At 42.8% G+C, this 14656-nt stretch overlaps 1 protein-coding gene across 1 annotated transcript in view; it reads right to left on the reverse strand.

Moving 5' to 3' along the window:
* The window catches only part of BRSK2 (BR serine/threonine kinase 2), a 472158-nt gene that overhangs the window by 22547 nt on the left and 434955 nt on the right, over positions 1 to 14656 (reverse strand). The window contains exons 13-16 of the mRNA XM_074995992.1: positions 11562 to 11622; positions 8348 to 8555; positions 6923 to 6971; positions 1580 to 1703 (exon numbers count right to left, since the gene is read on the reverse strand). Coding sequence (XP_074852093.1) covers positions 1580 to 1703; positions 6923 to 6971; positions 8348 to 8555; positions 11562 to 11622 — 442 coding nt within the window. The remainder of the gene's footprint in view (positions 1 to 1579; positions 1704 to 6922; positions 6972 to 8347; positions 8556 to 11561; positions 11623 to 14656) is intronic.

Raw genomic sequence — 14656 nt, forward strand, 5'->3', positions numbered from 1 at the left:
TGCACTAAGCACCTCAAAATAATGCACAACACTTTGCTGGATCAAGCCACGTTTAAAGAGTGAAAACTGGTGAAGTACCCAACACACCAAGGAACTCCCCCTACAGCACAACTGAGCATAGTGGGTTTCATGGCATCTCCCAGACATGAGTTCCAGTAACTCCTCACAGCTCAGGGAGAAATATGAAGTGGGGGTAGAAAGTTCAAAGTAGGGCACCAAAGAGAGATCAGGAAAAGGGTTACTTCACAGAAGACCTGAAGAGACAAACAGGATTAGAGCCTGGGATCTCTATAGGGACTGTATACCTGTGAAGAGCCAACCTATTCACCACCTCGTGTTAGCAGAAAACAGCCCTTTGAGAGATGTCTAGGGCACTCCTGAGATCTTCACACTTGGGGACAGTTCCAAAGCTGTTGTGTGACTGGTTTTCAGTTGCCCAGTGCACACAGCCAGGACCAGAATTCCCAACATGCTAAAAATCTTGGCTAGCTGGTCACTTATCTGGGTGTTGAAACAGCAATGGCATTCTCCTGAAAATCCAGCCCTAAAGCTTCAGTTAGCAGGCTGCTGCATTAACTTTAATTAGGGAGCCAGCTATGGGAGACAGCAGCTGTGACTACTAGGCACCTAAAGCAATATATCAGTCCTGTACGCAGGGCTGAACTCACACTTTGTGTAAGGGAGAGGCATATTTAAATAAGTGTTTGGTCATTTACAGTGGGTGACACACACTTCTTACACCCTACACTTGCAGGTCAGTGCTGTGTGCAAAAAGGTTGAGGGGTCTTGAGTGATCTATGGAATGGAATTCATTACACAAGGTATATGAGAGATGGAAAATAGGTGCCCTTCTGCAGCAAACAATTCCATTTAGTAAGAGATATAACTCAAATTTAAAAAAAACTACCTAACTCACTTAGAAGAAAAAGCTCTCAAATCCATTTCACTCTCATTTGGATTTTCTTTGTTTGTACTTATGAGTGGGACAGAATAAGGCCTTTGTGTCTGGGAGGAAGGGATGCCCTACCCCACTCATCTCAAGATACCATGTGTGGTGATATTAAACTGCAGACAGCATCTCCAACCACTGATGCTTCAGCCCTATGAGAAAATGGGCTTTCCAGTTGTGCAAAGTACAGGGGAGATTTAAAATTAAGACATGAAAGCCTGCGGTGAGATACATTTCCCTGCCTGGTGCAAGGGAAGGAGGGAGCACCCTGAGTATCAGTGTGGGATCCAGAAGGATGAGGGAATATAATGTAACAGTTGGTTAAGGGGATTGACTTTCTAGGCACTATGGCTGTACTTTAAAGCTCTGATTGCAGTTAAACCCCAAGCTTTGGCAGGTCGTCCATAGAAAACTCTTGAATTACAGCACTTTGCAAGTCCTCTTGGGAAATCTGGTATTACATTAGGACAGGTTCAAGTGGGAAACACGTGACTAGAGAAAGTGCTGAAGAAATGAAAATACCAGGGAAGAATTCCAGGATATGGGGCTCAGTCCAAGAAAACGTGATTTTAAGATGTCCTTTGAATTGAACAGTGAGATAAACCTACAGCACATGCCAGAATGACTTACTGAAAGGAAAGCGTGCACAATGTCAGCCTTGATAGAGCTTAGTGGTTTATCTTTAATGACCACGAAGATCTGTTCTTCTTTCTCTAGGTTGATAAAGTTACCAAACCAGGATTTTTTGGCAAGCCTGGAATAGAGGAAAAAGAAAGAAGGAGAATGTTCAGAAAAGAAAAGCATTTCTTAGGCACCTGACATTTGGATAAACATACAAATGACACAAAGGTGCTGGGTGGTCATCACACCACAGCAGGTGATGTGATGTAACTTAATCAAACAGAAGTTTGTGAACCACAAGTTTCACTATTGTTCAGCAGACGTGATGAACACTGGAAAGCCCAGAGCTGCTGTCTCAGTTCTAACCAAGTGCACTAATCAATACTATCTTTTATACAGTGCACAGAACATCTGTGTGCAGATCTGAGAGATCCCTACCTGAGTCTTCCTGTCTCCTGGCATCATGATATGTGGTGCTAACACTGATACTATGGACTTTTTTGAGGTCACTCCTGCCCAGTTTCCACCCACTAGAGGTTTTCTAGAAGTTGTGAGGATCCTAACCTGACAATCTTCTCGTAGGGTGACAGTATATGTTACACCCACATTGTTCTGGGTGTCTCGATCAACCTCCAAGCTGCCATATCAGTGAGTGAAATTCACCTCTCTGCAGAGGGTTGGCACAAGTCTAAATATTATTTGAATCCTGCTTAGGGAATCTAAGGAAGGCTTGGGCCTCATGCTGGTCTTCCACCCAGATGAATTTCACCCAGTATCAAGAGGGAGATATTGATATACACAAAGCACTGTTCTGGGTATTACCTGATGGTGGCCAGTCCCTGCTGTTTCCTCACACATCGAATGCTGATTCTACCAAAAATGAAATTACTTTGCTATTTTCACATTGACGGTATCATGAAATGTTTACAAAATGCTTCATTAACATTCACCATTGAAGTAAAAGGACTTCAGAAGGACCATTTACATCAATGGGAGATTAGCCATGGCTTGATAGTAAGAGGTCACCACCATGGAAAATGTAAAGGAGAGGGAAGCCAGTTTTAGTCATGTGACACAGCCAAACAATTGCTGGGTCACATTAATCTCAGAGCAAATGCCACTGAAATCAGTCAAGTTACATCATGAATGGATCTAGTCTATAGAAGTTAGATATTGAAAGGCCTGGTAGGCCACTCAATCCTTCTTCCTAACAATGCAGGATTATTTCTTGCAAAATATTTGATAGTGGCCATCTAAAGTCTGGTTTGCAATGTGCCAGGCAATGGGCATCCACAACTTCTCTTCAGAGAATGAACAACAAGATCCCAGGGGAGGAGATACTCTGACCTTAAGCCTTTCTAGTAAAGAGCTGCCTGGAGAAGGGGATTAATTGCATATCAAGAACAGGCACCTGGAAAGAGGTCTGCTTCACTGGATAAACAGAGCTGGGTAGATCTTCCTGGGATCAGAGTTGGGTTAAGGGCAGAGAGGAACATACTGGAAAACTCATTTGGAGTCTCAACATCTGGGGTGGAGAACAAAAGTTATCTGAGTTTTGAAATCTACTGGACTCAGCCCTCGCTACTGGATTGGTCCATGCATCACAGCACTGTCATTTTATTGCCCATTTAATCCACAGAGAGGAAAGATGAGAACTGGAAGACAGCTCAGTGCTAATCAGCTTCTGTTTCCATGTACCCCAGGTGACCTAAAGCAGAGTGCAAAAGGGTTCACTTGCAGTTTGGCAAATCACCCTCCTCAGTAAAAGTGGGTTGGACAATCATAACTCCCTAAAATATTCATAGGCAGCTGTAACTAAGTCAACGTGCCAAAGATTACCACAGAGAGCAGTAAAGAGAAAGGGCCTCTCATTTAAACGGGTCATTAAGAATCTTGGGTTAGAGCAGAAAAGGAAATTACATACCAATTAGCTCATGAGCCTCACAATGACAGAACAACTCGGTAGGCCCCCTGTAAAGCTGGGACAACCAGTCCCTGCATGTTAAGGGCTTTTTGCTCATTAGCTGTTTGCAGCTGGTTATTCATTTAAACTGGTTGTCCTAAGCTGTTATCTGTCTTAATTTGAACTGGGGAGTGGCTGTCCTGAATGCTGGGGCCTAGTCTCTCTCTCTCTCTCTCTCTTTCACACACACACTTTTGGGGTGGGCCAAGGTGTGAATATTTAATCCTGTGGCTCTATGTAAAACATTCTTTTTTAAAAAATCACCTTGCATGGGCCCTTATATTTACTTGTCTCTCAAGGACTGCAGTGCAAAAGGTCTCCATTTATAAGGACAATAATGAGATCTTTGCTATCAGCCCTGCAACTTCAGACTGAAACCTCACAGTCCAGCTGAGTTTTTTTCTCCTCATGAATTACCACCAGCAATAAATACTTTGCACTAGGCCAGTTTAAGATCTCAATGACCACAATGGCACCTTATTGCCTGTAACTGACTGGAATTCAGTAATTTTGTAGTTGATGCACAAAATGGAATAGACTCTGGGTGAGTCCCCTGTCCCTGTGCTGGCTCCGCAGAGCTAACAGGATAAAAAAACAGTACAGACTGACTTGTCTCTCTCAGCTCAGCAGATCTGATTCTGCAAAAAACCATGGAACAAAACTGCTGAGTAAAAAGATGCCATTTCTACTTCATCATTCTACAGAGTAGAACTACACTTTAAGGTCTGATTCTGTGAAGTGCTGAGCATCCTGAAATCCAGCTGAGACAAATAAGAGTCAAGTGTACTCAGCACCTTGAAGGAAGTTGTTAGCATCTCCCAGGATCAGACCCTAAAGCAGGGCTTGGGAGTCCAGCTTCCCCCTTCTCCTTGCAATACAAATAGGACTGACACTAACAATCCTCTCTCCTCCCTGCCAGTCTCTGGGTACATCTACACTTACCACAGTGTTGGCACTGCAGAGATTGACCTCCTATTGTGGGGACAGCAGGGGAAGTCGACCTAAGGTAAGTTGACTCCAGCTGCACTAATATCATAGCTGTAGTTGTGTATCTTAGATTGACTTCCTCCCCTTGTGTAGACCAACCCTCCTTCTCAAAGCAGAGCATGGGGTAGGTGGACTCTCTTGTGAAGTACGAGATCTTCAGTTGCAGAATAAAACCAATCAAACAGATGCCCATGTGAAAACTTTTGTTGCTTTAAGAACAGTAGAAATTTTAGAAAATATCAAAATATCCCATTGTCATCTTTCTAGTCTACCTCCTAGGCCTGACTGCAGGGTTATTTCCTCCAGTTCAGAGTATATTCTCCAGTGCTTTGTCCGTTCTGGTGTTAAATAACAAGGGCAGAGACTTTCACATCTTCCCTATTTCTTTACACTTGTTCACTTCACTCCCTGGTCTCTCAGTAATAAAGACACCAAACTCTCCCTTTTACCTAGAGTGTGAGGGACCCACACACACTAGGCCCCTTCACTTTTGCTTTCTTTTAAAAGCTATTAGGAGCTGTTTGAACAGCAGGTGGTGAAAGGCCCAGTTCCCCCACTGTAGTGAAAGAAAGAAAGAAAGAAAGAAAGAAAGAGAAAAAAAAACCTTATTCTCTATTAAATAGCTACAGTAATTTGACTAGAACCCTATGGACAAGCTCCTTTTTCGGACCCGCATTTAGTGATATATTTCAATGCAAGCATCACTTTAGACATATGATTAGCTCTATAGATACCAATGTGACTACTCACGTTAGTTAAGGTTAAACGTACTTTAATGCTTTGCTGAAATGGGGCTCTGGTGTAATACACCACTTGAGGATCTATCCCTTTAGATTCTATTGCTAATAAACTAACTAGAACTTTTTATAAAAGAAAAAAAAGCATTAGCTAGACATATCATGGTATATTAGCCAATCCTCGGGCTCATTGAATGAATGAGAGTCATTAAAAACGCTATAACAGAGAAAGGAAGCACATGTTTATCATCCAATACATGAAGCCAATAGAGTTCTTGATGAAGAGTATTTTTTTCTTATGGGGAAATAAACCCCAAGATATGTGGAAGTGAGCAATGAGAAACAAGACAGCTATGGTTAAAATAAAATCTAGTTCATTATTTTTTTACGAGTTTTATTATGTTTACTGCAGGGTGCAACCCAATTGAACTCATTAATTCTGCAATTATACAGAAAAGGGATAGAGGGCCTTAGGCCTTGACTTGCATCCAAACTGCCTCATATGATAGACTCTATCTCACAACTAGCTCTTAAAAGAACGGTGAAAGTCAAAGATGGGAGGATCTTCCACGGTGAAAGAAAGAAAGATTTAACTCAGAGGCCTTTTCAGCTTTAATACTCAAGACCATTTCACATGAGTGGTTCCTTTAATTTCTTCAGTGGGAACCTGTTCTCTTTGTGAAGTTTCCCCAAGTTCAGCCTACCAGTAAACATCCCACGCTTTAAATGCACAGTTGGTTCTATTTTCCCTCCTGGACCTCTCCTTCTCTTTTTAATCCTCATTCCTGTTCCCTTCCATACCTCCAGGAAGCTCCCACTTGCCTTGCTGGTGCAGCACTGGAAAGGGACTGCCCAGCCTTCACAATACGATGCCCTAACACTAGTAAAAACGTTAAGAACCCAAATCTTCATATAAGGACTCATGAATATTTCATGCACATAAGAGAGGGCTAAATTGCCTTGGTTGGCAGGGAAATTACGTGGGCATCAGGTGTACAAACACAAGCTGTGAAAATAAAAAGGAATAATTTGGCATCTGTTGCACATACTATGAAATGTGTGGAGCATTGCTTTCTGGCAGGGTGTTCCAAGCACACCACGCAGTGACGCACATTTGTGCAATGAAATTGTTTAATTGTGCATTGATTTTTGGGACATGCATGGTGAATATCAAATAGCCCCTCCAACTCCTGTTGCTGCTGCCAAGAAGTAACACTGCATTCCTTATCACAAGCAATGACTTCTCTGAACTGCTCCAGGAATGACTCTTCACATTCAGACCCTGGGTCACAAAATGTACTATACTAAGTGGATGCCCCATGACTATGCACTGCTAGAGGCAATTACAAGAACTTCATTCCAGAAATGATTTACTAGAGAAACACAGGAAAAGAGAGGCAGAGAGAGCCAGGATTGTGTTTTGAGGCTAGCAAGCTCAGCAACTTCAAAAAATTGAGCAGGTTCATTCACACCTATTGACTTGTCATTACTTTGCTGTGCACTGGATTGTGCCCATGGACTTCAGTGGATGAGACATTTCATACCTCTAGACTATATGCTAGAGCCTTTCTGAACCAGAAATAAACTGTGGTCACATTACACCATGAGGCACAGGAATGAAACCATATAGTGGAGGGATAAGTGGCATAATAGTGAATTACTTACTCTGGGGAAGATTCCGGGGTTAAATTGGACATCTCCTCTGGTGTAGGTACTAGATTTGCACACACGCAAAGAGGGAGTGAGAAAAAGGACACGGTAAATAAACAGACCTTCCTCTTCCTGCTTCTATACCAATGAATAACCCTTGAACCAAACCCCCTTGCGTTTCCCCCCATGCTTACAGCTCCGGGAAACTGCAAGTTAGTCCTGATGTGTAAACATTGGTCTTGTGTTTCTAGATCAGTGTCACTATTCTACTGGAAGCTATTGATGCTTTCAGGGTCTGACTGTAAGCCCACTGAAGTCAGCATGCTTTGGATCAGGCCCTTAGACTATGCTCATCACAGTGGTGTCTGAATCACTTGCTACTTATTAATAAATACATGAAAATCAACGGCTAACATTTACACTTTGTAAATGCTTTTCATCTAATGACTCCCCATATCCATTGCAAACATAGAGGGAATCCCTGCAGATCTTCAAAGTGCAAAAGAGATGCTGGCATGCTGCTACATCAGTCCAGCTGTGTGAGCATGCTGAGCTCCAGCCAGAGGAACAGCTTGCTGACTGAGCCAAAATGAAAACTAGCTGATCAGCTCTTCCCATGTGCAGCATCCCTGAATCACTGTCCCCATTCTCAGTCCTGGCCTGGCCCTCTCAGATACAGACTGTCTGACAACCCAGGCACATATTCTAGATCTTCCATTAGCATGTTACTACATAGTCTCTGCTCCCCATAAGACAAAACTCCGTACCTTGACTGTAAAACCATAAGGAATTGGTTTGATTGGGTCAGCCTTTGGGATTATGTATATAACTTCAGGTGCCCTTTGCCAAAGAGTTAAAAATCATCTGAACCCTGGAGCAAATAACCATGTCCATCTTAGAACTCCAGGGTCTAAACTATCTCTTAATGTAATCAGTAATATCAAGTCTGTGAAAGCTGTAACATGCCAAACAGACTCGATAGTACTGATTATATGAAGGATAGTTTACACTAATTACACTCAGGAGAAAAAGAAAAGAAAGAATTAATCAGGATTATAAAAACCAGCTACAGTGTAGAAGAACAATCTCATTATGTTCCCACCAACAGTCCATCTCTGGGAGAGGGCCAGGTCTGGAATGGTGGGGTGCCCGAGAGCAAGACTAAAGAATTATAGACTCAGGAGTGAAGTTGCAGGAGATGCTGCAGGGTCATGATTGAGGGGCACTGGCAGTGCTGCTATGGGGCTACAGGATAAGGATAGCAGATGGTGCTGCATGGGTATTCAGGGAAGATATGCTGCAGCCCAGGATGGAGAAGCAGCAGTGGAGCTGTGTTGTGGAAGTTAGCAGAGAGGCTCTCCACTCATGCCTTGGCCTTGTATCAACTCCCTCACTCTCCTTCAACACTGACAGTGGGATTTGCTTGGAGAAGAGACTTACCTTGCAATTTCCGGCGGTGGAACCGAGGAGACCCCAGGAAGCTGTTCTTGATTGAGTTGAGCCGTGTCCTCCAGGGCATTCCTCCAATGCTGGGGCTGGATGGTGGCGTTGGATTGGGTGTGCCTGCTGGGCTCTCCTTTGGCGTATGGACGGGTGTCCCCTTGGGGGTAGGGAGGGGACTTCCCCTTGGAGAGGGGTGAGGGGTGACCTGTATGATGGGGATAGATTTGGTGCTTGGGTCAGTACTAGAAGGGAGTAATCTAACAGGAGACATAGGGTTGGCCTGCACTGTAGGAATGGCCAGCTGGGGGCTAAAGCCGGCAGTCGGTGGGCGGCCCTGAGCAGTCTGCACAGGTGGATTCTGGGAAGAGGGGGCACTCGCATTGCTGGCAGGGAGTGGGTTGGATTTGGTAGACTGGAGCGGTTTTTCGGCCAATTTGTTCTTGGATGGCAAAGTCTGCGTCTTTGGGTTGGACTGAAGTGTTGGCTTTGGTTGGAGAACATGTCCAGGCCTGGAGGCGTTCCTACAAGCATCAGGGTCCAAAGAGACTTGGGGTCGGGGGGAAAAAGGGAGGTCAGGAGTCTGAGGGGGGATGAAAAACTTTCTGATAGGCTACAAGACAGACACAGAGTGTCCATGCACATCAAAAACAGTGAGACAAACACACAGCGGGCGAGCAGAGAAAGGAAAGTCAGAATAAATCCATTTGAGTCACAAAGATGCATCATGTCACAAGGAGACATGAGAGATGGAGGTGAAGGGGAGGGCAGGTGGGAGGGTTGCAAAGAAACAAGAACAGAAAACAAACAAACAAAAAAAAAAGACATGCAGTTAGCTGGGAACGCAGCATAATCAACAGCAGTAGCAGTGGCAGCGGCAGCAACAAGAACAACAGTGTCAGAACAGGCTTTGTCATATTAACCAACCATGTGTCAGCAAAGGAAAACCACAGGGAGAAACGTAACACAAAGGAAGAAGGAAAAGAAATTCAAAATAACAGAGGAAAAAAAGAGAGACACATCCCCGGCATTGTTCCAATCGCCCCACAGTGAAAAAAAAGCACAATGCTGAAGGGAGGTGAGGAAAGGTAATAACAGCCATTCAAGTCACAGAGAAATTGAAGAGAGCCTAAGCTGGGCTTGCTTTCTTAGATTAAAGTGCCCATGATCCAACACAGCATAGAGATGCAATTCAAAATAAGTGTGTGGTGCACGAGAGGTGGTGGGGGAGACACACAAATTACTGAGCACACCATTCAGAGCCCGTCTCTCTCCTCCCTGAATTCTGTCAGACTCATACATAGGCTCCAGTTACCAATGAGGGAGAGAACGGGAAGAGAGAGAACAGTGCTATTTCATCCACCCTCCGCCCCTGGCCTTCCAGAGAGACATCACCCCTCAGCATTCATCTTGAACATGAAACAACAGGTGCAGCCCTGAACTGTGGGTCAGTTTGGGGTTTGATTTGCAAACAGAGAGCTATTCAGAGAATCCCTGGAGGGTCCCAGCAGTGCTATATACCAGGAAAAGGTGGAGATTTCCCAACAGCGTTGAAAAGACAGTCTGATGATACCTTGATTCTGTTGTTCTGAAATTCACTGCTCAGTTTTTGTTACAAAGTCCCAATGTGACATTCTGTGGCTGATGTAAGTGATTATTTATCAAGACATAACTTAAGGGAAAAATAACTGCTCATAAAGCACCAGTGAGAGAGAAGAACAAGGGAATAGGACTTTTTTACAGATATAGAAGAATAAAAACATTCCCGCTTTAGTTACAGGGGCAGTCTGGGAAATGTAGTTCTGATGAGTTCAGTTAACCATGCAATACAGACATTTCACAGAGTAAAACCCGTTTGGGACATTGGAAGGATGAAACCCATATTTTAAAAACCAGATGAATTTCCTCACATATTTGTAGCAATATACTCAATTACAAGCACTACAAAATTGGCAAAACTTCACCATTTATGCTCTTTGTTTATTTAGGCCCTGCATTCAGCTTGCTCATTTGTGGCTGTAATAAACATACTTCATTATTATTCATTATGCTGTAGCCTTGAAAGGCCCTAATCCAGCTGCATTACACCAGGCCCTGTAAACACATGATATAAAAGCAATTGCATTGCCAGATCATGCAAAGGAAACCAGACTAGTGCCTTCCTCTCTGGTTCTCATGTACTAGCACAGAGCTGCAACATTTAAAAATGAAGGGGAATTCACACTGAGGTCTGGTTCAAAGCCCTCTGAAGCCAAAGAGAAGTATGGATTCAGGAGATGGATTTCACTGGATATTCGATCAGATCAATTAAAGGAACAGCAATACATTAAATATTTCTATTAATATTATGTTTTGTAAAACACTTTAAAATAAAGACAACCTGTTTCTTTTGGTAAATTCCAAATTGCCATTAGAAATGGAGGGGCAAAGAGATGAGGAATGTGGCTAATTCATGCTGGTCACTATCAGGAAGATATCATTATCCATTTATAGACAATTCCAACAGAAACAGGTTTAAAAATAATAATTATAAGCATTCCTCTGCAAATTTTATAGCTCATGTAATCACTTATGATAGCACAAGACTCAAACTTACTGGAACTAAAGCCATTCTGATCCCTGTTAAACCACTCAATTTCAGAGATCCCAGTCTTGTGATGTGCCAATTTCTTACTTCCCCTCAGCCCTCAAAACCATATAATTTCTTTCTCTGAAGTCCTGTCCTCACAAGAGGAGAAAACAAAAGTGCCTACTGTGGTATTCAGTAGCATCCCCATTCTATCTAGACCTATGTCAGTCAAGCATGGTTCTGTACTAAGCAGAACCAAAGTGACTGCAGCTAGTATGATTTGGTGCTTCACTGTGGCTTTTTTTACAAGCAGCCAAGTTAGCTGAACACAGGCCACAAACAAGCCATCAGGGTGTTATATGTCCCAGCCTTGTTTGGTACTAAATATGGTTATAAGGTTGAGTGGAAGGGACCACAGAGACACTCCTTCACTGCCTCAGATAGCGTAGGGAACGTGTAGGATATAAAACTCTGCACATGAATTTCTAAACAATATCCTCTCAATTTGAGCAAATTTACATAACACACAGGAAGAATAAAACATCCCACAAATAACCACAGCTTTATAGGAATAGAAGCCAAAAAGCACTATGTTTGTCTGAGGGAATGAATGGTACCAATAGATCCCGAAGTAATGCCACTTACCCTTGGACTGCTGAGGGGGCTGGTGGAGAGACCAGATGAAGCTCCGCTGATCGACCGAGACCTGAGTGGACACAACAGGGAGAGATGGCCCTCAGAAACCCTGTGCAAGGAATAGCCATGGAACACCAGTCACCGCATGCACAGGCATGAAGTGAGGAGTGGGAGGGAGATCTTCAATACGGAAAGTACATGGCTCTTCCCTCATCCTCTCTCACTGTCCTGACACACTTTCCAACTCCCCCACTTTCATAATAAGACTCTTAAGAAATTATATTCACTCAGAGAAGACACTGTCACCCCAAAAGTCCTCTGTTAGCTGAGTTGTGCAGTGCCACCTACTTCTGAATCAGGAGCATTTGCACGTGGACAGATACTGTTTCCTGCCAGTGGATACTAAACAATCATGGCAAAAGCAATCATCATAAGCCCAGTTCCAGTGGTGATAATTACTCTCTGCATAGTCCCACTTGCTCTGTCAGATGTAAAGACCCAAGATACACGGAAAACTGTAACTCACAAGAGCAGAAAATTCTACCAGGCACCAAAAAAGGTCAAGCCTGCAGTACCCTAGCTGCAACTATCTTCGCAAATCAGAGGACTGTCCCACTAAAACCAAAACTCAGGTGTATGGTGACTAGTTATTTGATGCTGCACCACATTTTGCACTTCACCGTGATGTTATCCCCTGGTCACACCAGTGAGGTTTGCATCTCAAATCACTGATCCCTTCTGCTCTGTGAGAAACTTCCCTTAGAGGATCACAGGCCATTATGCTCACTGGAGTGCTCCTCTCTATGGAAACATTGACTCTTTTGTTCACAAGAGTAGCTCCTCTTTATGGAATCATCAGGTCTTCTCCTACCAATGAGATTACCTTGTTCGAGCAATGATCTTTCTGCCCACTGATAACATTCATACAGGATCAGTGTCATGTCAACTTGGTATTTATGGGGGTCCCATATGGTATAACGGAATCTTTTCAACACCAGTGAGCTCTCCTATTGGACTGCCTGCTGTTCTGCCTTCCTCCTTACTGATGAGAGTCCCAATTTTAGGCTCAAAAGGCCTAAAGAATTCAGATGAAGTTGATCCTGTAAGACCAATCAGCCCTTCCCCATCTGCTGGTAAAGTAACCCATATGGAATCACCTGCCTTTATGCTCACCAGCAAAGGCCTCTGCAAAAATTGTCTACTGATGACAGCAATCAAAACATACAAATGAATTAGATCAAAACCAGTGGCTCTGAATGGAAAGGCTATGCAGAACGAACACATGAACTGCTCAGCATTGGAACTTCTTAAGATCGAGGAATGTGAATACACCAGCTGTGACAGAAACTGACCATCTTAAAAGAAAGTATTTCATGTGATTTTTGAGCAATCCCTCCCATATGCAACTGATCCAGACTGCTGGTCATCTCAAGAGATAGCTGCTTTCAATCCTCCTGAATCAGAAGGATAGATTATCTTGAGCAATATTTCTGAAGAAAAAAACTATACTGGAGGATCATCCCAATTAACAACTGACATAAAAATCTCTGTTCACAGTCAGACCTACCAACCTGAGTACCACATATACGTGAGCATGCATACAGGCACGTATTTATACAAGCAAACAAATACATGTATTAGGGCTGGGCAGTTAGTTGCAACAAATGCATGTGATTATTGCAAAACAAATTAACTAGATTAAAAAACAGCTGCTATTAATTTTAGTTTAAATCACATTGTTAAATAATAATAGAATACCAATTAAAATTTATTATACATATCTTTGGATTTTTTTCTAGAAAAAGTGTACAGTATTCTGAAATACAAAGTGTAGTGTAACTCACTTTATGCTATTTTTGACTGCAAATATTTGCACAGTAAAAGAAAAGAAAGAATAGCATTTTTCTATTCATCATACCAGTACTACAGTGCAATCTCTTTCTTGGAAAAGTGAAATTCAAAAATGTAAATTTTTTTTTACATAACTGCACTCGAAAACAAAACAATGTGGCTATGTCTACACTAGAGAGTTTTGTAGACAAAACCGGGGTTTTGTTGACAAAACTTGCAGAGCGCCTACACACAAAATGTGTTGTGTCAACAGCCTATTGACAAAATTAGGCACTTTAACCAATAGCATTCTGCCTCTCTGTGATGAGGAATAATACCTTTGTCCACCGTTTCTGAAAAACCACATAGACGCTCCAGAGGAGCTCTCTGTTGATAGACAGGGCTTCTGGTTCTCTGGGCAGCCCTATTCGGTGAGCTTCTGGTTGGCTGTTCTGTCAAGAGAGTGGCTGGGCAGTCTGGATGCTCTCTGGTGACAGAGCAGATCTCTTTGTCAATCCACTTTTGTGCGTGGGCATGATCTGTCGACAGAAGCTTTGCCAAAAGATCTCTTCTGACAGTAACTTCTGTCAACAGATTGCTGTAGTGTAGACATGGCCTGTGAAACTTTAGAAACTACAAGTCCACTCCATTCCACTTCTTATGGACATAATCGCTAAGACAAAAAAGCTTGTTTACATTGCTGAGAGGTAATGCTGTCTTTTCCCTATTCCTAATGTTACCTGAGAATGAGAACAGGTGTGCAAATGGCATGGATATAGCCTGAGTTTCAAGATATGCTAAACCAGTGGTCAGCAAGCCCTGGCATGGGTGCCAAGAATGGCACATGAGCCAATTTTCATTGGCATGTGAGGTGGGAGCTCAGCCTCACCTCTCCTTCTCCATGCAGCTGGGAGTTTGTTCAAAGCTATGCTACCTGTGGATTAACAAAAGACCACCTAATGCTACCAACCACCACCTAAACGGTAAAGCTCTGCATCTTAATTTATTTATTGATGAAGCTGTTGTAAGTAGGACTATTAGTGATTTTAAAAAGTATCACTGGCATTCGGACCATACATACAGGTCAAAAGGTCAAAGTTTGGCACTCCACCTCAGAAAGGTTGCTGGCCCCTGTGCTAAATAGTCATATGCCTCTTCATGCTTTGACTTGTAGCTCTAAAGGTGACTTGAAACAATCCAAAAATACTTATAATCAGATTAAATTGGTATTTTATAATTGTTTAGCAGTGTGATTAAAACTGTGAGTAGTTGCA

The sequence above is a fragment of the Carettochelys insculpta genome, chromosome 6 (assembly GCF_033958435.1).
Source record: "Carettochelys insculpta isolate YL-2023 chromosome 6, ASM3395843v1, whole genome shotgun sequence".
NCBI lineage: Eukaryota > Metazoa > Chordata > Testudines > Carettochelyidae > Carettochelys > Carettochelys insculpta.